General features: G+C 44.4%; 2 protein-coding genes across 2 annotated transcripts in view; one reads left to right on the top strand and one right to left on the bottom strand.

Annotated features, from left to right (window-relative positions):
- Positions 1–25,011, top strand: part of MFAP5 (microfibril associated protein 5) — a 102,997-nt gene that overhangs the window by 22,120 nt on the left and 55,866 nt on the right. The gene's annotated exons all lie outside the window — the stretch shown is intronic.
- Positions 11,523–12,488, bottom strand: LOC141106682 (olfactory receptor 6B1-like). Its single transcript, XM_073597621.1, has one exon. It carries the CDS (start codon positions 12,486–12,488, stop codon positions 11,523–11,525), a length of 966 nt encoding a protein of 321 aa, XP_073453722.1.

Consider the following 25,011-nt stretch of genomic DNA (forward strand, 5'->3'; position numbering starts at 1 on the left):
TAAATATTGTATAGATAGTTCTGAGACACAGCTAGGTTTTTGTTTGGCTATTTTTGTTCCTATTTGTTTTTGGAACACTGTGCAGCACCTGTTTATAGACTTTTATATATCACAAATGAACACCACACTGTTTGTCACTACTTCACTGAATATGGTATCTGTGCCTGAAAGACTGTTTATCCCAGGGAGCTTTGTACCTGCTACCTGTCCCCCAGGTTATATATGGTGGAGGCTGCCACCAGAAGTAGTAAGTTACTACTTAAAAGGCCAGTACCTAAAGTGACTAAACATGGAGGAAATCCTCAAACAATAGGTGTTATCCAACGTTGCACAACAGCTGATACTATTATACAGGAGCAATCGCAGAGGCTGTTTGAACAGCTAGCCACTGAGGCAAAAGCGGATAGGAAAGCCCTGAATAAGGTTGTGGAGATGCTAGCACAGTGGTCACCTGCTAAAATTAATGATGTTGGAGACAAGCCCTCGGTCATCCATGTGGGTCAATTTCTTTCCAAGATGACTGCAGATGATGATTCAGAGGCCTTTCTGCTAACGTTTGAATGCACCACTGAGAGGGAGAGTTGGCCTAAAACCCAGTGGGCAGGACTGATCACCCCCTTGCTTTCTGGAGAATCGCAGAAGGCCTACTATGATCTGGAGTCGGCAGAAGCAGGAGACTATGAAAAGGTCAAGCAGGAAATCTTGGCGCGACTCGACCTGATGCGGAAATGGCTACAGCTGGAGTCCCTGTCTGGGCTACACATAGTGGAGCGTGCGGTCATGGACCTATTCCTGAGATCACTACCAGTTCCCCTGCAGAAGTGGGTGAGTCAAAGAGACCCCAAGTCGGCAAACAACCTGGTGGAGCTCATGGAGAGATACTTTGCTGCAGAGAACCTGGTCACCACCCCTACAGCCGCACGGACTTTCCAACCAAAGCCATGGTCTCCACAGGCAACCGGTAAGACTGTTCCAGGGGAAGTGGGTGGTAAGCATGGCAAGGAGATAGGGGGGAGGATTTTTGGTGCCAGGATTGAAGTTTGGCGTCCCAAACAAGGGAAGCCACTGCCTGCCAGCAAACCAAACTGGGGCAACATCAGGTGTTTCCGTTGCTGCAAACTGTCCATTGACAGATGAACCCATGCAGTGTGATGTATCTTATAGAAGGCAGTCTGTTTGCTGCTGTTTCATGCGCTGCAGCGCCAAATGTAGGAAAACACGTGTCAAATGACTGTGAATGATAAGCCTATTATGGCATTGCTGGACTCTTTAAGTCTAGTGACTTTAGTTAAAGCTGAGATGGTTAAAACTGTGAATTTTCAGGCTAAAAAAGTTGCTGTGATCTGTGTACATGGGGATACCCGGGAGTATCCTATAGCCACTGTTAACTTTAAAACTGACTTAGGTATGATGACCCATCCGGTCGGACTTGTGCCCCACTTGGTACACAAGGCCATCGGTGGTAGGGACTTCCCTAAGTTTTGGGAACTGTGGGATCGTCCTGACCCGGTCACAGTAACTGCCTCAGTGGAAGAGCCAGAACTCCTGGCCAGCACTGACAATGTGGGTTCAGGGGACTCGTCTCAGGGTTCTCCTGGTTTTTCCTTCTCGGTTATGGTGGGGGAACTGGAGGAGCCTGAGGAGGTCTCCACAATCAGTGAAGGTGGACAGCCGTCTGCTGGCTACGTTAGAGTTTGCTGGCCTTAATGTGCACAAGGAAAACTTTGGTACTGAGCAGAGAAAAGACCCTACCCTTGCCAGGGCCTGGGAAAATGTAGTAGTGATTAATGATGTACCTGTCGAACCAGGGGACAGGCCCTGTTTTCCTTATTTCAGCAGCAATGAGGATTTACTGTATTGTGTATGTAAAAAGAATGATGAAATTGTTGAACAGTTGGTGGTCCCTAAGCTATACAGACGGGTGGTGTTGGAACTTGCCCATGGGCACTTGCTTGAAGGTCATTTAGGGGTTGAGAAAACCACGGAAAGGGTGTTGCGCAGGTTTGACTCCACTATGGCAACCAGGGAACAGTTCTCAGAGATAACATACCAGAGGCAGAAGAACATTGTGGAGAATAAGGAGTTCAGAATACTAGAGACATTGAAACACAGCAGGATGCTGAAGGTTGAGGAACCTAAAATAAATCAATAGAGAGCAGAGAGTGTGCAATACTTAATTCAGCAAATGGCATTGTAGGGAGAGATCAGAATGAACTAGCGCAGGCAAATTCAAGCTCCAGAGTGGACAGTTGGATGAGGCCTGCACAAGAAGATACTCCAGACACTGAGGGGAAACATAGTGTAGACAGTGGGAGAACATCTACTAGAGAATGTAGTGTGGATGGTAGGGGGAGAACATAGTGTGGATGGGAGAAAGGGAGCTGCCAGAGAAGGAGGGGGAAGTGGGCAATTGCAGCTGCCAAAGTGGACAGTGGAGTTAAAGAAGTCAGAGACGATCATGTAGACCAGGGTTCTCCAAACTTTCTAAACAGGACAGAATATTGTGCTTCAGACTTTAGGGGGTAGATTGTGGCCAGTGGGAAGAGAAAATGCCCTAGGGTCAATGGCTGTAAACAATGCCTCAGGTTGAGTAAGAAATGGGAATAAAAAAATTGCATAGCATCTGTGATCAGATGGAGGGGAAATATTGTCCCATTACTGGTGTCAGTGGGAGAAATAGTACCCCATCATCATTGGTGCCAGTGGAAGAAATAGTGCCCCACTGTAACGACACCCCGAGTATGAAAGGGGTTAAAGTCGTTTAGGACATTCCATACCCAAACACAAAGGCAGCTACCGATCACTTCAACAAGGACAAGGAACCCATACAAATAATTCTCCCCCAAATACGAGACGAGGCTCTGTCTTGAGGTTCAAGCAGGAATAAAATCTTTATTCAAACACATATTATACAGATCCCACTTCAAAACACTTCCCCCCACCCTTGGAAAACAGGGCAGGTTAAACTGTCCAATGACAATGGACACACCGGTCAGGTGTGTTTAACTTCTCATCAGTAAACAGTCTTATGCTGGCCATACACTATACAGAAAATCGGCCGAACACATTTTCGAAAAACGAACGTTCGACCGTGACCGCAAACGATCGTGCCATCATATAATGGCCGATAAATTGTTCAGTGGACATGAATAAATAATTTTTTGTTCGTTTTTTTACATATACCTAGTGCAGACAGTTCGGACGGGAAACACATTAACCTTGCAATTAATCGTACGTTCGGCAGAAATTTTCCAAACTTCCCGTTCATTTTTTTCCCACAAAAACGTCACAAACGATTATCGATTTGTGCCCATTAACTTGCCGAAAAACGAACGAAGTGTCTATACGAACGATTTTTCGGCCGATTTTTCGTATAGTGTATGGCCAGCATTAGCAGGGGGGTTGCTGGAGGAATCCCCCCTCCCTCCATAGAGATAAACATCCCATAATCCAAGGCAGACAGACACAATAGAACATTGGAAAACAGCCAGAACCCAAACTAGCACAGCAAATAGTACACAACACAATGAGACAGCTAACATTATATATCACATTATATATACATATATACAGCATTGAGTCTGACTAGCACAGATCATAGTGGGGTTCTCATTCACCTTGTGCCCCTTATGCTGTCACAATGGCATATCCAGAGTCTGTGTGTCTTGGGGACATGGACCTGAATCTAAGTAACGCCACCTCCAGGGTCCCCAGGCATACAGCTCGCAACGAGCACCATCCCCCCAAATGCCAGGGCCCATAATCAGTGGGCAAGAGGCTGGCATTCAGTCCCCTCCAAAAGCCTCTGTCCCGGCTAGGTCTGTTACACCCATCATTGGTGCCAGTGGAAGAACTAGTGCCCCTTCATTGGTGCCAGTGGAAGAACTAGTGCCCCTTCATTGGTGCCAGTGGAAGAACTAGTGCCCCTTCATTGGTGCCAGTGGAAGAACTAGTGCCCCTTCATTGGTGCCAGTGGAAGAAATCGTGCCCCTTCATTGGTGCCAGTGGAAGAAATCTTGCCCCTTCATTGGTGCCAGTGGAAGAAATAGTGCCCCATCATTGGTGCCAGTGAAAGAAATAGGGCCCCATCATTGGTGCCAGTGAAAGAAATAGGGCCCCATCATTGGCGCCAGTGAAAGAAATAGGGCCCCATCATTGGCTTCCAGTGGAAGAAATAGGGCCACATCATTGGTGCCAGTGGAAGAAATGGTGCCCCATTGTTGGTATCAGTGGAAGGAATAGTGCTACATTGTTAGTGTCAGTAGGAGGAATAGTGCCATGTATTAGATATGTGCAGAACTGAAAAATTAGTTTAATTTCGGGTAGATTTGTTATGTTACTGGTTTTGTTTTGTTATGGAATTAATTTAGTATGGTTTCATAATTTGTTTAGTTTCGTATTCGTTAAATTTCATTTTAGTTTTTTGTTAAAATTCCTTTCATTTATTAATTGTCTAATGATTTCCAACTTTTCAGAACAATCCGAATTCTGCGTGAAGAAATAGCTGGTTGTTAAGCAATGGGCCGGGGGGCCGGCCACCCATGTCCTTAACAACCGATGACTCATCTGTCAGCTGGCTTTCCCACTGACAGATAAATGTAAAGAAAAGAATGCCGACATTGCCCAGCAATAGAAAAATGTAGATAAAAAAATGGCGGGGGGGGGGTCCGCCCAAAGTGCATACTAGGCCCTTCAGGTCTGGTATGGATTTTAAGGGGAAACCCATGCCAAAATTAAAATGAAAAAACGGCGTGGGGTCCCCCTAAAATTCATACCAGACCCTTATCCGAGCATGCTGCCCAGCAGGTCAGGAAGGGGGACGAGCAAGCATCCCCCGCTCCCGAACCATATCAGGGCACATGCCCTTAACATGGAGGGGGGTGGGTGCATGGGACAGGGGGGCCCCTATTAACCCCAAAGCACCTTGTCCCCATGTTAATGAGGATAAGGGCCTCATCCCTGCAACCGTGGCCAGTGGTTGGGGGGTCTGCGGGCCGGGGGCTTGCCGGAATTTGAAAGCCCCCTTTAACAAGGGGGCCCTCAGATCCCACCCCCCTCTTTGTGAATAAGTATAGAGTACCCCTACCCATTCACCAAAAGTATCAAAAAGTAATAAAAACACAGACAACTTTTGACAAATCCTATACTCATTCAGATAGGGGGGTGGGATTTGGGGGCCCACTTGTCCAGATTCCGATAAGCCCCCTGCCTGCAAACCTCCACAACCACCAGCCACGGTTGTGGAGATGAGACCCTTGTCCCCATCAACATGGGTCAAGGTGCTTTGGGGCAGGGGGGGCAGAGGGCATGTGGCCTGGTATGGTCCAGGTGCTTACTTGTCCCCCTCCCTTTTCTGACCTGCCAGGCTGCATGCTCGAATAAGGGCCTGATATGGACCGGGGGGACCCCACGCCATCTTTTTCTTTATTTTTTTAAATAGCCGGGGCAGCAATTACAACCACAAGTCAATTTAAATGTGATTTGACTCATTTATTTCTTTAGAAATGTAATTTTGCTGCAGCATGTTCTGTACATGCTACAGATGTGCCACTTTACAGGCAACTAAGGGGACCTCCCAGGCACTATATTTAAAGGAATCTTTAATTTTTATTGTTTCACTGTGGGAACCCCACATTAAGTGAAACAACAATAATGAAAAATTCCTTTAAATATAGTGCCTGGGGGGTCTCCTTAGTCTGCCTGTAAAGTGGTGCATCTGTAGCATGTATAGTACTTGCTGCAGCAAAAAAATGACATTTGCATGAAATGACATTCAAATTGCCGGAAATACAATTCCATTGGCGGCAATAGAAATTTTTTTTTTAAACGGCGTGGAGTCCCCCCAGTGTGGCAGACGCAGCACTATGAAGTGCCTTATGCGCTGTGGCATTAGAAGAATTGTAATCTCTGACCCTTTAGTCCAAACAAGACTATCTTTTACTTTATAATTCTTCTAGCTCTGTTCTATGGAAGCAGTAGGTTTAAAGAGCACACCAAACCTCTATGAAATCTTCTTTATTAACTTCAGCTTTTCTTCATATATAACACTGAAAATTTAGCAGCAGGCAGTGCATGTACAAACGTGTTGAATAAAGTATAACAAAATGGCGATTCAACTGTTCAATCTTGTCATTTTACATAAAATGGTAGATGTATTTCTCTCTTCAGTATCTGTACTTTCACTTTAAAGTTCCTTAGACACTTTATGATCTCTCTGAGAGGTATATCTGAGGCTATAAGAAATAGTTTTACTTGTTTGATATTGCAATGTGCAGTTTACACGCGTATTTGCTTATTTAAACGTTTGTTTGCTTGATTTGATTTGTTTGGTTTGTTCGGTTTGGTTTGGTGGAACTACAAGTGAACACATAACTAGTTCAGTATACAGTTCTAATCACATTATATAACAATAGTAACATATATAACTGTATTAAATACTTATTTTGGCCACTTGCTTCCATAAAACTGAACTCTGGCTGGATCTACAACCTGTTCAGGTCCACTCTCTCTGATATAATGAGATCTAGCAATGTGCTGGGTAATTTCTAGACAAAATAGGTGTAAGGCTGGCTGTGATTGGCCTAAACTCTTGCTCAGTGTGAGATTGGCTGTGACTGGCCAAAAACTCCATGATTAGTCACAAAGACTTAACTCTATGCTTTATGGTTTGCTTCTGTGAACACAATATACAACTGTTATATGACATCCATATATAAAGTCACAGTAAATAACTCTGCTTTTTATCTCTCACATGTGAGCATATAAACTATATTAAGGTTATTAGCAGGTCTAGCTGTATATGCATATAAGTCACATTAGCAACCTAGGACAGGTCTTAGCTGGCCAGCTACACCCAGTCCATACCAGGCCCATCGGCCCCCCTTGCCCCAAAGCACCCACCCCGCCATGTTGAGGGCATGTGACCCGGTATGGTTCAGGAGGGGCGCACTCGCATGCCCCCCCCCCCTTTTCTGACCTGCCGGGGTGCGTGCTCGGATAAGAGTCTGCTATGGATTTTGGGGAGGACCCCACACCAATTTTTTTTTTTATTTTGGCATGGAGCTCCCCTTAAAATCCATACCAGACCCAAAAGGCCTGGTATGGACTGGGGCAGGAGCGCAATGCCGTTTTTGTTAACATTTTTCTATTGCCAGGCAATTCCGGCATTATTTTCTTTACATTCACCTGTCAGTGGGGAAGCCAGCTGACAGATGATGTGTTAAGGATGCGGGCGGCTGGCTTAACAGCCAGCTGTTCTTCACACAGAATTTGAATCGGTCGATTGTTTTTAGACCGATCCGAATTATAATTGTTCTGAAAAGTTGGAATTTGTTAGAAAACGAATAAACAAAACAATTTTTTTTTTTTATAAGAGCAGTAGACACAAAACATACACACAACCCATGTACATAGCGGTCTAATTGTAGTGGGCAATAAGAATGATGCCTACATAAATAATGTAATTTGCCTGTATTTCAACAATGGCGTAAAACATGCTATGACATTTAAAATGTTTTAAGCATACAGGATTAAGACCATCAGTCCATAAATTCAAAAATGAAAAACAAAACGAGTTTTAATGAAATTTGTAACTAATCGATACTTTTTCATTCAGAGCTTCGAATACATCTGAATAACCAAAAATGTGTCTGAATTTGTATTAGAACCAAAACAAATTGCACATGTCTACCACGTATCAGTGGAAGGAAGAGTGCCCCAGGGGCCACATAAAGCAAGGGCAAGCAAAGCGCCGAATTTAGTCCTCAGGCCACAGTTTGGAGAAAACTGGTTTTATAGGGGAGAGCAGTTTGAGAACATAGCGCAGCCTTTCTTGACCAGGTTTCTCCAGAGTTTACTAGGATTTCTTGAGCAGTTAACAATTACTGCCTATCAGATACGCTACCACTAACACCAGTTATGTTTTTCACGATCTGTAAGGAGCATTATTCCCACTAAGCACCAGTGGTTGGGGACAATCCTCCCTCTGATAAGGGGGCCCTTCGCCACTGACCACCAATATAAGGGGGCACTTCACCATTGACCACTAATATAAGGGGGTCTGTTTCCAAAGACTCACAATATAGGGGGGCCTAGCTATCTGTAAGGGGTCATTCTTCCCATTAAGCACCAGTGGTTAGGGATAACCCTCCCTCTGACCACCAGTGTGAAGGGGTTTATTTCCTTATGATCACCAATGTAGGAAGGTCCTTCTCTCACTGACCACAAATATAAGGGGGCCTTTCTCCACTGACCACTAATTTAAGGGGGTCCTTCTCCCCTCACTCCCAATATAGAGGGGCCCTAGCTATCTGTAAGGGAGCATGTTTCCCACTAAGCACCAGTTGTTAGGAACAATCCTCTCTCTGACCACCAGTGTGAAGGGGTCCATCTCCTAATGATCACCAATGTAGGAAGGTCCATTCTCTCCCTGACCACCAACATAAGAGGTCCTTTCACCACTGACCACTAATATAAGGGGGTTCTTCTCCACTGACTTCCAAGTGTTAAGAGGTCCATCTCCTAATAATCACCATTGTAGGAAGGTCCATCTCTCACTGACCATATATATATATAAGGGGGCTCTTCTGACCACCTACATAAGGGGGCCTTTCGCCATTGACCACTAATGTAAGTGACTCCAGTGACTCTCAATATAGGGGGGCCTAGCTATCTGTGAGGGGGCATTCTTCCTACCAAGCACCAATGGTTAGTGATAATCCTCCCTCTGACCTCGAGTGTGAAAGGGAACATCCCCTAATAATCACCAATGTAGGAAAGTCCTTCTCTGACTGACCACCAATATAAGAGGGCCCTTCTGACCACCAATAAAAGGAACCCTTCTCCACTGACCACCAATATAGGGGGAGACCTTCTCCACTGACTACCAATGTGAAGGGGCTTTTCACTGATCAACAATTTAGGTGGCACTTCTCCACTGACCACTAATGTGAGGGTGCACCTCAATTTTCACCATTCATGTTTTGTTTTTTTCTAGCCATTGTTATTATCATTCTTTTTATTTTGTTAATATTGCTGAAAAATGAATCATAAGGAACAGTCTTGGGTTTCAAATACGCTAAGTACACCACAACTTACTCTTCACGCTAATTTACCATGAGTGGTAGATAAAGTCATTTTTGGTAGGGGCTTCCAGAAACTGAACATTATTTCAAATTTTCCTCCATTTTTTTATAAAGTTCAAGAAAGGCTGATATAGTGGATGAGGTGGGGTTGATGGAGAAACTACCACAGACAGTGTAGGAAGGGCAGACACTGGGCTAAGAGGAACAACACAGGGGAGCAGGGAGTGTTTAGGGTTGTGGACAATGCTGGGAGAACAATTTGGGTGGACATATGAACAATGAAGATAAAATAAACTCTCTACCAATGGATGGGCTCTGTTGAGTTAACACTGTGTGTGTGCTGGGGACTTGTCCGCATTGCAATGCAAAACTCTGGAAAGGTTGAATCTGAGAGGTGGCACATGTGCTTTCCTAATGCATTTTTTATGGGTGGCAGTAAAAACAAATGGTATAATCTCCATATGAAAGCAGACAGTGGGGAACCATTTGGACTCATCCTTTAAGCCAGGGGTTTCCAAACTATGGCTTGTGGGCCACATCGGGCCCACTACAAGATTTTATCTGACAGCAACCCTGTCCAGCTGGGACTCTAAGGGACCAGAGGAACTCTGCTGGGCACTCTTGGATGTGGAGAGGGGCTCTTTTGGGTGCTTCTGAATGCATGGGCGGGGACTCTACTGACACTCCAGGATGTAAGAAGGGAACTCTGCTGGGAACTCCTGAATGTAAAGGGGGGACTCTGCTGGAAACTCCTGAATATAAGGGGGAGGGCTCTGCTAGACACTCCAGGATGTAAGGGGGGGCTCTGTCAGGCACTCCTATATGTAAAGGGTGGGGGGGACTCCGCTGTGCACTCTTATGCCTCGTACACACGGTCGGATTTTCCGACGGAAAATGTGTGATAGGACCTTGTTGTCGGAAATTCCGACCGTGTGTATTCTCCATCACACATTTTCCATCGGATTTTCCGACACACAAAGTTTGAGAGCAGGATATAAAATTTTCTGACAACAAAATCCGTTGTCGGAAATTCCGATCGTGTGTACACAAATCCGACGGACAAAGTGCCACGCATGCTCAGAATAAATAAAGAGATGAAAGCTATTGGCCACTGCCCCGTTTATAGTACTGACTTACGTATTTTACATCACCGCGTTTAGAACGACCGGATTTTCCGACAACTTTGTGTGACCGTGTGTATGCAAGACAAGTTTGAGCCAACATCCGTCGGAAAAAATCCTAGGATTTTGTTGTCGGAATGTCCGAACAAAGTCCGACCGTGTGTACGAGGCATTAGATGTAAGAGGGGGGCTCTTTTGGCCACTCCTGGATCTAAAGGGGCGATTTTGCTTGGCTCTCCAGGATGTACGCAGGGGGAAACTCTGCCTGGCAATCCTGGATGATGTGTGTGTGTGTGTGTATGTGTGTGTGTGGGATCATCTGGGTGCTCCTGGATGTAAGGGGGATCTCTGCTGTCACTCCACAATGTAAGTGGGGAAACTGCTGGGAACTCCTGAATGTAACGGGGGACTCTGCAAGGCACTCTTGGATGTAAGGAGGAGGACTCTGCTAGGCACTCCTGGGTGTAGGGGGGGGGGACACCCTGCAGTGCACTCTTGGATGTAAAGGGGGGGCTTTTCTGGGAATTCCAGGATATATAGGGGGGGAGACTCTGCTGAGAATTTCTGGATATAAAGGGGGAACTCTGCCAAGCACTACTGGATGTAAGGGGGGGGGGGGGGCTATGCCAGGCACTCCTGAGTGTGCTCTGTTGTGCACTCTTGGATGTAAGAAAAGGGGGGGGGCTCTTCTGGGCATCCCTGGATATAAAGGGGGATTATGCTGGGCACTCCAGGATGTAAGGGAAGACTCTGCTGAGAATGGATGTAAAGGGGGGACTCTGCCAAGCACTCTTGAATGTAAGGGGGAGGACTCTGTTGGGCATTCCTGATTGAATGGGAGGGACTCTGCAGTGAACTCTTGGATGTAAGGGGGGGGGGGGGCTTTTCTGGGCATTCTTGGATATATAAGGGGGAGACTCTGCTGAAAATTTCTGGATGTAAAGGGCAAAACCAGCCAAGCACTACTGGATGTAAGGGGAAGGACTCTGCTGAGAATGCATGTAAAGGGGGGACTCTGACAAGCACTCCTGGATGTAAGGGTGAGGATCTGTTGGGTACTCCTGATTGAAGGGGAGGGGGACTCTGCTGGGAACTTCTGGTACCAAAAACTTTGGAGCCCCTTGCGCTAAGCAGCTGATCAGGCCTGGAACTCACATATGCTGTGAGTAGGTACACAGGGCTGAGAGTCACATTATGCCGCCAGTACATGGTCCGGGTTGATCACTCATGGTCCGGGTTAATCACTCAGACCTGAGCTCTGAGCTTTGTACTGAGAACTCCTAGGACACGTAGCAGAATCACCAAGGAAAAGTAAGTTTCAGTTCCTTTTAATAATTTGTGTTTTTTGTAACTCTTGTCTGGAGTTCTGCTTTAACAGATGATTTTTAATGGCTCCTATCACTTCTTTATTTCTTAAACAATAAATTAAAGGATTGAAAATCGGCGTTATCATGGTGTAAAAAACTCCCACTACTCGATTCAGGCTGAAAGAGCTACTCAGTCTGGGTCTCACATACATAAATGTAATGGTGCTGTAATAAATGGAGACGACAATTAAATGGGAAAAGCAGGTGGAGAAGGTTCTTCTTCGTCCGGTAGTAGTCGGTATCTTTAGGATGGTGGTAATAATATAGACATATGAAACCAAAGTCACCGTTAATGAAGTCACAATCACGAAGGAAGCATTAAAAAAGTCCATCAAATTGATAAGAGAGGTATCTCCACAACACAGCTGCAACAGCGGAGGAGCGTCACAGAAGAAATGGTTGATATCGCTTCCACAGAACGGAAGTCGGAAGAGTAAGACTATTTGGGGGGAAGTGGTTAGAAAGCCACCAATGAAGGCGCATAGGCTAAGAGAGTGACATATGGTGGTACTCATCAGTCTTGTGTAATGTAGAGGTTTGCAGATGGCTAGGTAGCGGTCATAGGCCATAATGGCAAATAGGAGGCATTCGGTGGATCCCAAAGAGAAGAACGCGAGAAACTGAGTCATGCAAGCGTAGAGAGAGATGGATCTCCCATGTGGTGTGACGGTGCTCAGAATTTTGGGGACAGTAACAGAGACGTAACAGATTTCTAGAAAAGAGAGATTGCGGAGATAATAGTACATAGGCGTGTGCAGGCGCCTTTCTCTCAGCGTAATAGTGATGATCACAGAGTTACTCAGGAGAGTTATTAGGTAAGTAGTCATCAGGAGGAGGAAGAAAATGTACTGCAAACTTGGAGGTCCAGGAAATCCCAGAATTCTGAATTCAACTAGCTTACTACCATTAACATCCATCTGTTTGGAGAAGTAAGATGAGTAGAACAGTTACTAACACTATGATATATAGGAGGGGATTTACTAAAACTGGAAAATCTGGTGCAGCTCTGCATGGAAACCAATCAGCTTCCAGGTTGTATTGTCAAAGCTTAATTGAACAAGCCAAAGCTAGAACCTGATTGGTTACTATGCACAGCTGCACCAGATTCATAGTGCTCCAGTTTTAGTAAACCTCCCGCACAGTTTATTGCATATTTGCAGTCAGTGCCAGGAAAAGGTCATCTAGCCCCCCAGGGTGAAGATGTCACATTGCCCTCCATTCCCCTCCCTTCTCCCCCAAAAACATCCAGCACTAATCTGCATGCTCACCCCCCCTAAACAAGTCAAAATTCTCCCCAAACACAGATGCAGGTACTAATCTACCCCTGCTAATATCCACCTTCCAACACAAATCTTTGCCCCCCACCCATCCTTTCAGCATAAAGCTCCCCAAATAACCCCCCCCCACCCCAGCACATATTGCCTCCATTCCCCTTTCCTAGCACATAGCTTCTCCCCCCAATTTCCTCTCTTAGGACACTGCCCAATCCCTTCAATAGCACAAATCCTCTTCCCACATCCCCCCAGCTAGAACAGATCCTCCCCTCCAATCCCCCCTCCTATAACAGATCCTCCCCTCCAATCCCCCCTCCTATAACAGATCCTCCCCTCCAATTCCCCCTCCTAGTACAAATCCCCACCCCAAATCCCCCCTCCTAGCAAAAAATCCTCTTTCCCTCCCCTCTAAAATCCCTCCTACTAGCACAAATCTCCCTCCTTTCCCCTCCCAAATCCCTCCTACTAGCACAAATCTCCCTCCTTTCCCCTCCCAAATCCCTCCTACTAGCACAAATCTCCCTCCTTTCCCCTCCCAAATCCCTCCTACTAGCACAAATCTCCCTCCTTTCCCCTCCCAAATCCCTCCTACTAGCACAAATCTCCCTCCTTTCCCCTCCCAAATCCCTCCTACTAGCACAAATCTCCCTCCTTTCCCCTCCCAAATCCCTCCTACTAGCACAAATCTCCCTCCTTTCCCCTCCCAAATCCCTCCTACTAGCACAAATCTCCCTCCTTTCCCCTCCCAAATCCCTCCTACTAGCACAAATCTCCTTCCTTTCCCCTCCCAAATCCCTCCTACTAGCACAAATCTCCCTCCTTTCCCCTCCCAACCCCCCTCCTAGCACCAATCATCTTCCCTTCCCCTCCAAAATCCCCCCCCTCCTTCTAGCACCCACCAAGCCTCTTTTCTTTCCCTCCAAAATTCCCCCTCTTACACCATTTGTCTTTTCTTCCCCTACAAAATCCCCCCTCCTAGCACAAATCCTCTCATCCCCAGCACAGATATTTGTTACTTCCCCTTCTCCCATTGTGTCCCCAGGTAACTATTTTTGAAAGGCAGATGGTGGGGGGAGATGCCGGGTTTCTGCAGTGGTGGGGGACCTGGGGCACCCTGCAGGGGATACGGGACACATGCCCTGGGTGACTGCTGCTAGCGACACCAATGGCTGTCAGATTTGGACTTTGTAAGGTTTGATCACACACCCTGCACATTCCTGATCTGGCAGTGCTTCTGTGTTAACTCCTCTAACCAGGAGCCCTGCATCGGAAACGAAGGAGCAGAATGCTTACTCATGAGGTCATCTCTCTGCTCTCCTCACCTGTAAGCATGCCCAAAGTGATAGAATTATTGCAGTGTGTAAAGTCATTGAGGTTTGATCAGCATTCATCTGTATGGAACAGGAAGAGAAACAAAATGGTAAAGTAGGCCTAAAAATGACATTTATCTTTTCATATTAGGTGTATGCATACCGAGTGATATGTCCGTGTAACACCCCCAGCTATTTATTATCTCTCACAGAGATCACAGTACTCCCCTTGACAATGATTTCATCTATTTTTTTCTCTTACTCCTATTAGTATATATCCTAATAAAACAAAAAGTTACATTTTCTACAAAAAAATTATACAGCTATAGTAAGCTATAAAAAGTAGGAGGTGATCTATTAAATTTAATTAATTACTTCTTGACCATGCTATAGACATAAGATGGCTACAACGAGGTCGTCCAGTTCTGGCAGAATGTCTTCCCAGAACCATGCCCCCCTGCGCACCCCCTGGAGCACGTATCTGGCACGCTCTGTGATCTCTGTGTTCTTCAGGCACAGATAATCACAGATTGGGGTACAGGGTCAATCACAGTGGCCCTTTACCATGTGATCAGCTGTGTCCAATCACAGCAAATCACATGTAAACAAACGTGCTGGTTATCAGAAATCCTTTCCTCCCGCGCTGTATTAGTGCCCATCAGTGCTGCCTATGAGTACCTATCAGTGCCCATCAGCACTGCCTATCAGTGCCTATCAGTGCTGCCTATCAGTGTCCAGTACTGCCTATCAGTGCTGCCTATCAGTACTGCCTATCAGTGTCCAGTACTGCCTATCAGTGCCTATCAGTGCTGCCTATCAGTGTCCAGTACTGCCTATCAGTGCTGCCTATCAGTGCCTCCTCAGTGTTTATCAGTATCACCCATCAGTGCCGCCTCATCTGTGTCCATCAGTGCAGCCTATCAGTGCCCATCACTGAAGAAGAAAAATGTACTTATTTGCATTATTTTCAACAGAAACTAAGAAAAGTTTTTTTTTAAAGTCTGTCTTTTATTTGTCTAGCAAAAAATAAACAACCCCAGTGGTGATTCAATACCACTAAAATAAAGTTCTATTGTTACTTTTAAAAAAATAATAAAGTTCTATTAGTCTAAAAAAAAAAAAGCATAAAAATGTCATATGGGTACAGTGTGGCATGACCACACAATTGTCATTCAAAGTGTGACAGCGCTGAAAACTGAAAATTGGCCTGGGCAGGAAGGGGGTGAAAGTTCCCTGTATTGAAGTGGTTAATACATTTTTCAGTAGTCCCCCCAAGCAGGTGATTAAAGCAGTATTAAATCAAGTATAAAAAGCAAACCTGCATTATATTACAACTTACCAAGTCTTAAATGTCACATCTGCATTAGTTTTCTTTTTTTAGGCGTTCCTTCTATTTTCATCTGGTGATCCAGCCAGTAAGTCTGTTGATTTTCAAAAGAACAAGCTCTTTAGCAGAATGTTTTAGTTACAGGGATGTGACAAACCATTTAAAAACGGGCAAGGGTGCTTACAATAATCAACATTTATTTATGTAAAACCTTTATCCCAAATGGAAAAAAAAAACTCTTTGCTGTAAAGTATTAGCTGGAGTTTGACTTCATTATGTTAGTGTCACTAAATCTGCTAGTTCATATACCACTCCCTTCCTCCAGACTGACAATGCTGCTGTGCAAATGTGCCCCCTGTACTTCTTCATCCAACAGATCAGATCAACAGAGGGGGGGAAAAAGCCTAAAAAAGAAGAAAACAAATGCAGCCACCACATCTAATGATTGTTAAGATGCAATATATTACATTTGTGGTTTGGGGTTTAATACCGTTTTAAATTGAAAAGAATTATTTCTGGCAATGCTCACCAACTCTGCGGAGCATTAATTAATTTCCAGTCACAAGATGACCTTAAATGACACCCAAGACAGATACAATGGCAGGATCAACAGGTGAGATACGTTGTTGTGCTGAAGTACTGTGGGGAGGAGGATTTACTAAAAGTGGTGCACTCAGAATCTTATGCAGCTGTGCATGGTAGCCAATCAACTTCTAGGTTTTAGCCCATGTTCACACTGAACACTGCTTTGAAATCGTGCGACTTCATGTGAACATGCATGATTTCAAAGCCGTATTTCAGCCCGACTTTGGGGGCGACTTTAACCACTTCCCTACCCAGCCATAGACATATGACGTCCACAGATGGGATCTCCCATCCTGGGTGGTCGTCATATGACAGCCTGGGATTCCCGGGCGTCTAGGGGGCGCCGCGTTGCTCGGGACCCGGTGCGCGTGCCCGGCGGCCGCGATGTCCGCCGGGCACCCGCGATTGCCCGTTAACCGGGCCGGACCGTGGATCTGTGTGTGTAAACACACAGATCCACGTCCTGTCAGTTGTGAGGAGACCGATCTGTGTTCTCAGTACAGCGGAACACCAATCGGTCTCCTCCCCTTGTACGTCCCCTCCCCCTACAGTTAGAATCACTCCCTTAGGAAACATATTTAACACCTTGTGTCCCCCTAGTGGTTAACCCCTTCACTGCCTGTCACATTTACACAGTAATCAATGCAATTTTATAGCATTGATCGCTGTATAAATGTGAATGGTCCCAAAAATGTGTCAAAAGTGTCCGATGTGTCCGCCATAATGTCGCAGTCACGAAAAAAATCGCGATCGTCGCTAAAAAAATAAATAAATAATTTTTTTTTAAAAATGCCATAAATCTATCCCGTATTTTGTAGACGCTATAACTTTTGCGCAAACCACTCAATATACGCTTATTGCGATTTTTTTTTTTACCAAAAATATGTAGAAGAATACGTATCGGCCGAAACTGAGGAAAAAATTTGTTTTTTTTAAAAAAATTGGGATATTTATTATAGCAAAAAGTAAAAAATATTGTGTTTTTTTCAAAATTGTCGCTCTTCTTTTGTTTATAGCGCAAAAAATAAAAACCGCAGATCAAATAGCACCAAAAGAAAGCTCTATTTGTGGGGGAAAAAGGACGTCAATTTTTTTGGGTACAACGTCGCACGACCGCGCAATTGTCGTTTAAAATGCGACAGCGCTGAAAACTAAAAATTGGCCTGGGAAGGAAGGGGGTGAAAATGCCCTGTATTGAACCGGTTAAAGACATCTGTGCGGGTTCGTACACAGATGTCTATTGAAATTGCCCCCGAAGTCGCCAAAAGTAGCGCAAAGTCGGGACAGTGTTATTGCCAGCAATAGGCTGCGATTTTTCATGTGATTTGACCTGTCAAATCGCATCGATGTGAACGGGGGCTTATTGTCAAAGTTTGATTGCGCAAGCTGAAGTTAGAAGCTGATTGGCTACCATGCACAGCTGCACCAGTTTTAGTAAATCTCCCCCTGTGTGTCACACACAATTGCCATTTTCTCCCAAAAATACTGCTGTGGTGCTACTTTTCCATCTCAATGCTAATTTTTTTTTTTTTTACACAAGCAGTGTAAGTGACCTGGTGTCAGCCTTTTGCAGTCCCTATACAGCAGGGCCAGATTTGAAGAGGAAGAAGCAGTACAAAGATCCACTCAGTTCATGTTCTGACAAGAAGCATGCTGATAGGAAGAAAGAGCAGAGTGATGGAAAGAAAAACTCATAATTGTGCTACTTCTCCTTTCACTGTCCAGTTAGACCTGATTCACATCTATGCATGTTGCTTTTCAGTGTTTCTGCTAGTTGCGGCTGTTTTTAATTTTTTTTTGGGGGGGGGGCGGCAAACAACCACTGCCCCCCAAAGTCAGTCGGTCGGTTCACCCGCACTACCCATCCCCCCCCCCATGGGCGGTGTCGGTTGGTCATCCAGCCTCGCACTTACCCCATCTAGGTTGCAGACGGGCGGCAGCTTATGGCTTCCATCTTTTCTCCTCATCCTCTGCATCACTCAGTGCATCTCCTCCCTCCTCCTCCTAGGCATCCAATCCGATCGCCTGTCCTTTCAGCCAATCGGTGACGGGTCTCAGGACCCGCTTCCTGGTTGGCTGGGAGGAGGATCAGTGTTTCTATAGCGAATATTCATTTGCTATTGTAACACATCTGGGTAGGCTCGGCTCGTAGTCCTCTGCGCCCCGAGCTCACCCTATTGTCAAGCCAATTAGATCCTCTGGCTCTAATCAGGTGCTTCAAACCCCCCCCCCCCCCCATTAGAACCCATGCATCCGGTATCCTGCATTGGGGCTGGATGCATGGATAGGGGGAGTGGAGCCCGTGCGCCCTTAATGGATGGGTTGCCCCTGGTTTCTGTGCTTTCCGCATTTTTTGGATACACATTTTGAATGCGTTTTTAATGCGGGCCCGTTAAAGTCTATCACTTGCAAAACGCTATGGGAAAACAGTCCCTGACCCTTTCCGAAAATGCAGAGGCACAAAAATGCATTGATGTGAACGTGTTCCATAGGAACCTACGTTAAAAATAATGTCCTGCATTGTGTGAACCGAGCCTTACAGGCTGGGGGCAGGTCCACAATCTGGGCTCAGAGGAAGTGGGATGAATGATGCTGGCCATTTGACCGAGGACATCCAGTGGCAGGAAGAAGTACCTCGATTGAAGATGAATATTGCAGCTGGTATTATATCATTTTTATTGGGCCATTAATTTTTTATGGTAAGTTGTGGCTGGAATAATGCTTTATAGCAGCAGTCAGGAAGACTTTATGAATCAATCAAGCTGAGATCTTACAGTAAACCTCAGAAAACACATCATAGCTGCTGTATTGCAGTACCTTGCTGTAGAGCAAATATGAAGAATCGTTCTCATTGCATTTATTTATTTTTTATATTATGTTGGCCGGTGAGAGATCCATAAGTGCTAAACAAAAAAAAAGAAAAAGTCAAAGTAAAGTCTAAATCACAAACATTGCAGCGTTCAGATTCTATGGCCATACATAATAAGCCCTTATTGGATTTCCGCAGGAGATGAGATGATTTATATTCCTGGAGATATTTCTGTCCTTCTTCTCTATCCTATAACAATAATGTTGGATTTTTCTTTGCCTCTTATTCTCTTCTTATATAATATAATAATATAGACAATGTTGCTATCGTCACAAAACCTCGGCTTTCTGAAACTTCGAGAAAAGCATTGCATGGATCCCTGGAGAACAGAAACTTTAATTATAGAAACATTCTTACAACTCATTAATCAGTCCTAAAGGAGTTTAGCTTTTGCATCTCCTGGGTGGAAGTCATTGACTAGATGTTTGAAGAAAACTTCAGATATGCTAATTTTATGAATAGTTTTAATTTATTTACAGTATACAGTACCTCCAGCACTGAATGTATGTAATGCCAAGGGGTGCTGGGAGAAACTAAAACAAATGTGTTCAGAAATGAAATTATGTGTAATAAAATGGAAAAGGGAAAAGGTACTGAACACATGAAGAAAATGAAGTGCAAAAAGACATGGAGAGACAAGACACCATCTGAAATCTATCAGTAATTAGAGAGCAATCTTGCCCCTTGTCAGTGCAAATTAATATCAGCTGGTTCATTCTCAACTGATGGCCTATAAAAAAGTGTCTCATTACCAAGGTGTCACATAAGAAACATCTCATGATGGGTAAAAGCAAAGAGCTCTATCAAGACCTTCACAACCTTATTATTGCAAAACATACTGATGGCATCAGTTACAGAAGGATTTCTAAACGTCTGAATCTTCCAGTGAGCACTGTTGGGGCAATATTCTGGAAGTGGAAAGAACATCATTTGACCATAAACCGGCCACAGCCTGGTGCTCCTCGCAGGATTTCTGAGAGAGTGAAAATAATTATGAGAAGAGATGTCCAAGATCCAAGGACCCCTTGTGGAGAGCTTCATAAAGACCTGGAATTAGCAGGTGCAATTGTTTCAAAGAAAACAATAAGCATTGCACTCAACCTCCACGGCCTGTATGCCTGCTCACCACGCAAGATTCCATTGCTGAAAAAAAAGCATGTTGAAGGTCGCTTAAAGTTGTGCAACATTTAGACAAGCCTGTGAAATACTGGGAGAATATAGTCTGGTCAGATGAGACCAAAATTGAACTCTTTGGATGCCATAATACACACCATGTTTGGAGGTTAAATGGCACGTCACCCCAGAAACACCTCCCATACCAACAGTGAAGTTTGGAGGTAGGAACATCATGGTGTGGGGCTGTTTTTCAGCATATGGTACTTGCAAACTTCAGATCATTGAGCTCATGGAAGGATGAATGGAAAAATGTACCAAGACATTCTTGATGAAAGTTTGCTGCCATCTACCAGGATGATGAAGATGAAAAGAGGGTGGACATTTCCGCAAGACAATGATCCCAAACACAAAGCCAAGGAAACTCTCAACTGGTTTCAAAGAAAGAAAGAAAATAAAGCTGCTAGAATAGTTCAGCCAATCACCTGACTTGAATCCAATAGAAAATCTATGGAAAGAATTAAAGACCAGAGTTCAGAGAAGAGGCCCACGGAACCTTCAAGATTTGTTTGTGTGGAAGAATGGGCCAAAACCACACCTGAGCAATGCAGACGACTAGTTTCTCCATACAAGAGGCGTCTTGAAGATGTCATTACCAACAAAGGAGTTTGTATTAAATACATTTCAGTTAGCATGTTCAATACTTTTCCCCTGTGTCATTCCATTACATACATACATACATATATTTTTTTTGCAAAAGGGTATTCCAGCTTAGTACAGATCTGCGCATGATCAAGGGAGGATTGTGGCAGTATGCTTGTGGTTGGGATGAGGTTTGAGTCTCATCACAACCATTAGCGGTAAACTAATTAGCGATAAACCTACATGTTTCTAAATTTGCAATCCTAGTACATTTCTGTGCAGATTCACACATTTTTAAAAAAATGTGAATGTATTGTGTGGCCTTTGAACTATGGCCAGAAGACTTATGCCGTGTACACAGGAGCGGAATGTCTGACAAAGTCCAACGGGAGCTTTTCATCATATATTCGATCGTGTGTATGCCCCATCCGACTTTTTACGGAGAAAATTCTGACGGACCTAGAAAGAGAACATGTTCTAGGGCAGAAGGAGCAAGAGGAAATCAAGCCACCTCTCCTCTCCTGTCCATATATGGGGGTGGGGCCCATGTGCACACCTATGTACTTGGCGGTTGTGGTACTCAGTTACTTGGGGAACTGCAGTGCATTCTCAATAATGTGTCTGGGTTTCAAGAGGTCTGAAACCCGGACGCACAATTCCAAACCTGGACTGTCCAGGTGAATCCTGGACGGGTGGCAATCCTATACAGGATGCACGGGTGTTCCATGCAGGCAGTTCTATTCATGTCAATAGAGAAGTAGCAGCCGCGCAGACTGCTGATTTCACATACGGTTGCATGCAGGTGCATTGACCTATACTCACCATGCAGGGCTGCCTGCATGGGGATGCACGGAAAACCTGTACATCCCTGTGTGGGTAAATGCAGCCCTTGCATGGGTGTATGCTGTAATAAACCCAGTGTGAATGAGGCCTAAGCCAGCTTCCTTATTATAAGGGGGAGGGCACAGAGAAGCCATAGTGTGAATACATTGGAAGATGCTATTGAGAAATTATAGGAAAAGTTGACAAATTGCACAGGCAGAGATTGGGGTGGTTAGGAAACTGTACTTATAACTAAAGGCAAAACTTTTCTTTTTAGTTTTGGACTAAGTGGAGAGGGATTAGAACCCCTGTCAGTTTTTATTGCTGTCTGTCCCCTCCATTAGGGAGTTTCACCCTCCCTATTTGTCCTGCTTAACAAGTGTTGTGTTTGTGATGCGATTTTTGATATGTTTTGTGGTTTTTATTCTAACGCTGGTTGCTAAGCAGGGGGCCGGGAAGCCAGCCGCCGTGTCCTTAAAAACCGATGAGTCATCAGCTGTCAGGGGGGTTCCCCGCTTACAGCTGAATGTAATAAAAAAATTGCCAGCAAAAAAAAAAAAACTGTGAAAAAAAAAAAAACTGGCATGGCCCCCCCCCCCCCCCAGGTCCATACCAGGCCCTTCGGGTCTATTATGGATTCAGCTCAGATCCATACCAAACCCTTATCCGAGCATGCAGATCAGAAAAGGCAGGGGACAAGCGAGCACCCCCCCTCCTCCTGAACCATACCAGGCCACATGCCCTCAACATGGGGGGATGGGTGCTTTGGGGGGGGGGGGGGGGGGGCTCTGCATGTTGATGGCCTTTTCCTGACAACCCTGGCCGGTGATTGTTGGAGTCTGAGGGCGGTAGACTTATCGGAATCTGGAAGCCCCCCTTTAACAAGGAGGCCCCCAGATTCTGCCCCCCCCCATGTGAATGGGTATCGGTATATCGTACCCCTACCTATTCACGTCAAGAAACAGTGAAATGTAAAAAAAAAAAAACAAGAGCCAGTTTTGTCAAGTTCTTTATTAAAAAAAAGAATAGCTCTAATCTGTCTTCTCCCGCCGCCGTCTTTCCCGGTGCTGCCTTTTCCCTGAGCCGTGTTCTCCCACCATCATCTCTCCTGGTGCTGTCTTCTCCCACCACCGTCTTCTCCCAGATCCGTCTTTTCCCGCTGCTGTCTCTTCCCGGTCCTGTCTTTTTTTTTCTCGCCGCCGGTTACCCGCTATAAAAAAACAAAACAAAAAGCCGCTCTTCTTCTGTGGCTGTCTTCCTCCATTGTGTTGTCGACCGCTGTGTGGCATCTCTTATAACCATGGGGCGTGGCGATCTGATGACATCAACCAGAGAGCCTGCCCCTTGTGATGTCGTCGGGGAGAAGACAGCAGCTGGAGAAGACGGCTCTGGGAGAAGATGGCGGTGGGAGAGACAGCAGCGGGAGAAGACGGCTCAGGGATTAGATAGGAAAATAAAACGTAAAACGCAAAATGCATGAAAACTGCATGCAAAAACGCATAAAAAAACCAAGGGTTTAAAAAAACACAATGCACTACAAAACGTGCCTGAAAAATGCATCAAGCGGAGCCGCATAGATGTGAACCTAAATTAAATGAGTGTTTGATAGGAACTGATCAGAAGCAGGACAGTTTTGCAAACTTGTGGTCTGTCAGTGAACTATTAGACATCCTCTATTTGCTGGTCTATTATTATTTTTGTTTGTTGCATCGCTCTCCCAGTACCTGTACACCCTGCCCTGGTGTTTTTTTACTGTTGGTAATTGTATCTTTTTTTTCTCCTTGCTTGAAATAGGAGCGTGTGTAAAAAAAGAAAAATAGCTCGATCAGGTTTGATCAAAGTCAGTGTAAAGGCCCATACACACGATCGGACTTTTTGACAACAAACATGCAAATTAGCTGTTTTAAGGCAACATCCGACTGTGTGTATGCTCCATCGGACATATTTTTTCGGTTTTCATCGGACTTTTGTTGGCTGTGCGAACGGACAAACTTTGCGACAACAAAAGTCCGATGGAGCAAAGTCTGATCGTGTGTACACAAAACCATCGGACTTTTGTACAAACTACAAACACGTATGCTCAAAACCAATGCAAAAGGTCAGACAACAATACAGAAGTTGACCAAAGGGTGGCGCCGGAGAATTGAACGTCTTCTTTTTGAAGTGTCGTCAGTACATTGAAACATCACTACGTTCGTGTTTGTTGCTGAAAAAGTCCTGCCGTGTGTTTGCTTAATTAGCTTACGGCCACCACCCTTTGTACAAAAATACACGGGAAAGTTTGTACAAAGTTCGATCGTGTGTATGAGGCTTAAGAGTTAAAGTTAGGGTCAATGTCAGGGTCAAAGGTCATGACCAGAGTCCAGGGTTAGGGTTAAAGATCAGGGTCAGTGTATTTTAGGTAGGATTACAAAAAAAATTTTTTTTTTTTCCAATTCATATCTGTGTCAGTTATAGTCAGTGTGCTTTAGGATTAAAGAAGCAGAAAAACACTACTTTTTGTGGGCCCTTCTACGGGTACAAACAATAAGAAATATATACATATGTGGTATCACTGTAATCCAGGGACGTGCGGTGAGGTCAGTGGCTGGTGAGACACTGGCTAGTATCAGAGCCAGATACACACAGGTTACATAGGCCGCAATCGTTAGAGCGAGAGCAATAATTCTAGCACTAGACCTCCTCTGTAATTCTAAACATGTAACCTGTAAAACATTTTAAAGCGTCGCCTATGGAGATTTGTAAGTATTGAAGTTTGGCGCCATTCCACAAATGTGCGCAGTTTTAAAGTGTGATATGGTAGGTATCTATTTACTCGGTGTAACATCATCTTTTACATTATACAAAAAAAATCAGGCTAACGTTAGTGGGTTTTTTTTAATTTTTTAATTTTTAATTTTAATTAAAAAAAAAAAATGCTGTGCAAATACCTATCTATCTATCTATCTATCTATCTATCTATCTATCTATCTATCTATCTATCTATCTATCTATCTATCTATCTATCTATCTATCATAATTTTATAGCAAAGAAAAATTGTGATTATTACATAGAGAAGTGTCAGAATTGGCTTGGGTAGCAAGGGGTTAATTACCATAAGTAAGTAATATACAAATATTATATATTGTTTTTAAGGTAATTTACTATAGTTTCAAAATCTGTACTAAAGCAGGTGGCTTAATGGACAAATTACTGAGGTTTGAAGTTATAACTTCCAACCAGTAATTTCACAGTAAATAGATAAAATAAATTATTATGATATAGCATATAAATATATGATTTAGCTTGAATATAACAGTACCTTTTCAACAGAATCAGTTTCTCCCTCAATTGTGTGAGAAAAACATGGGATTGGGGGTAAATCTTATTCCCATAAATCCATGTTCCTTGTAGTTAAGAGGCCTGGAAGGGAACATTGGTCTTTTAGACACATGCCCCTTCTATGACACTGCAGTGAGAGGACAGCCTCCACTGCAGCATTTTTATTGGACAGCTGG

This window comes from Aquarana catesbeiana, linkage group LG08 (assembly GCF_042186555.1).
Source record: "Aquarana catesbeiana isolate 2022-GZ linkage group LG08, ASM4218655v1, whole genome shotgun sequence".
Lineage (NCBI taxonomy): Eukaryota > Metazoa > Chordata > Amphibia > Anura > Ranidae > Aquarana > Aquarana catesbeiana.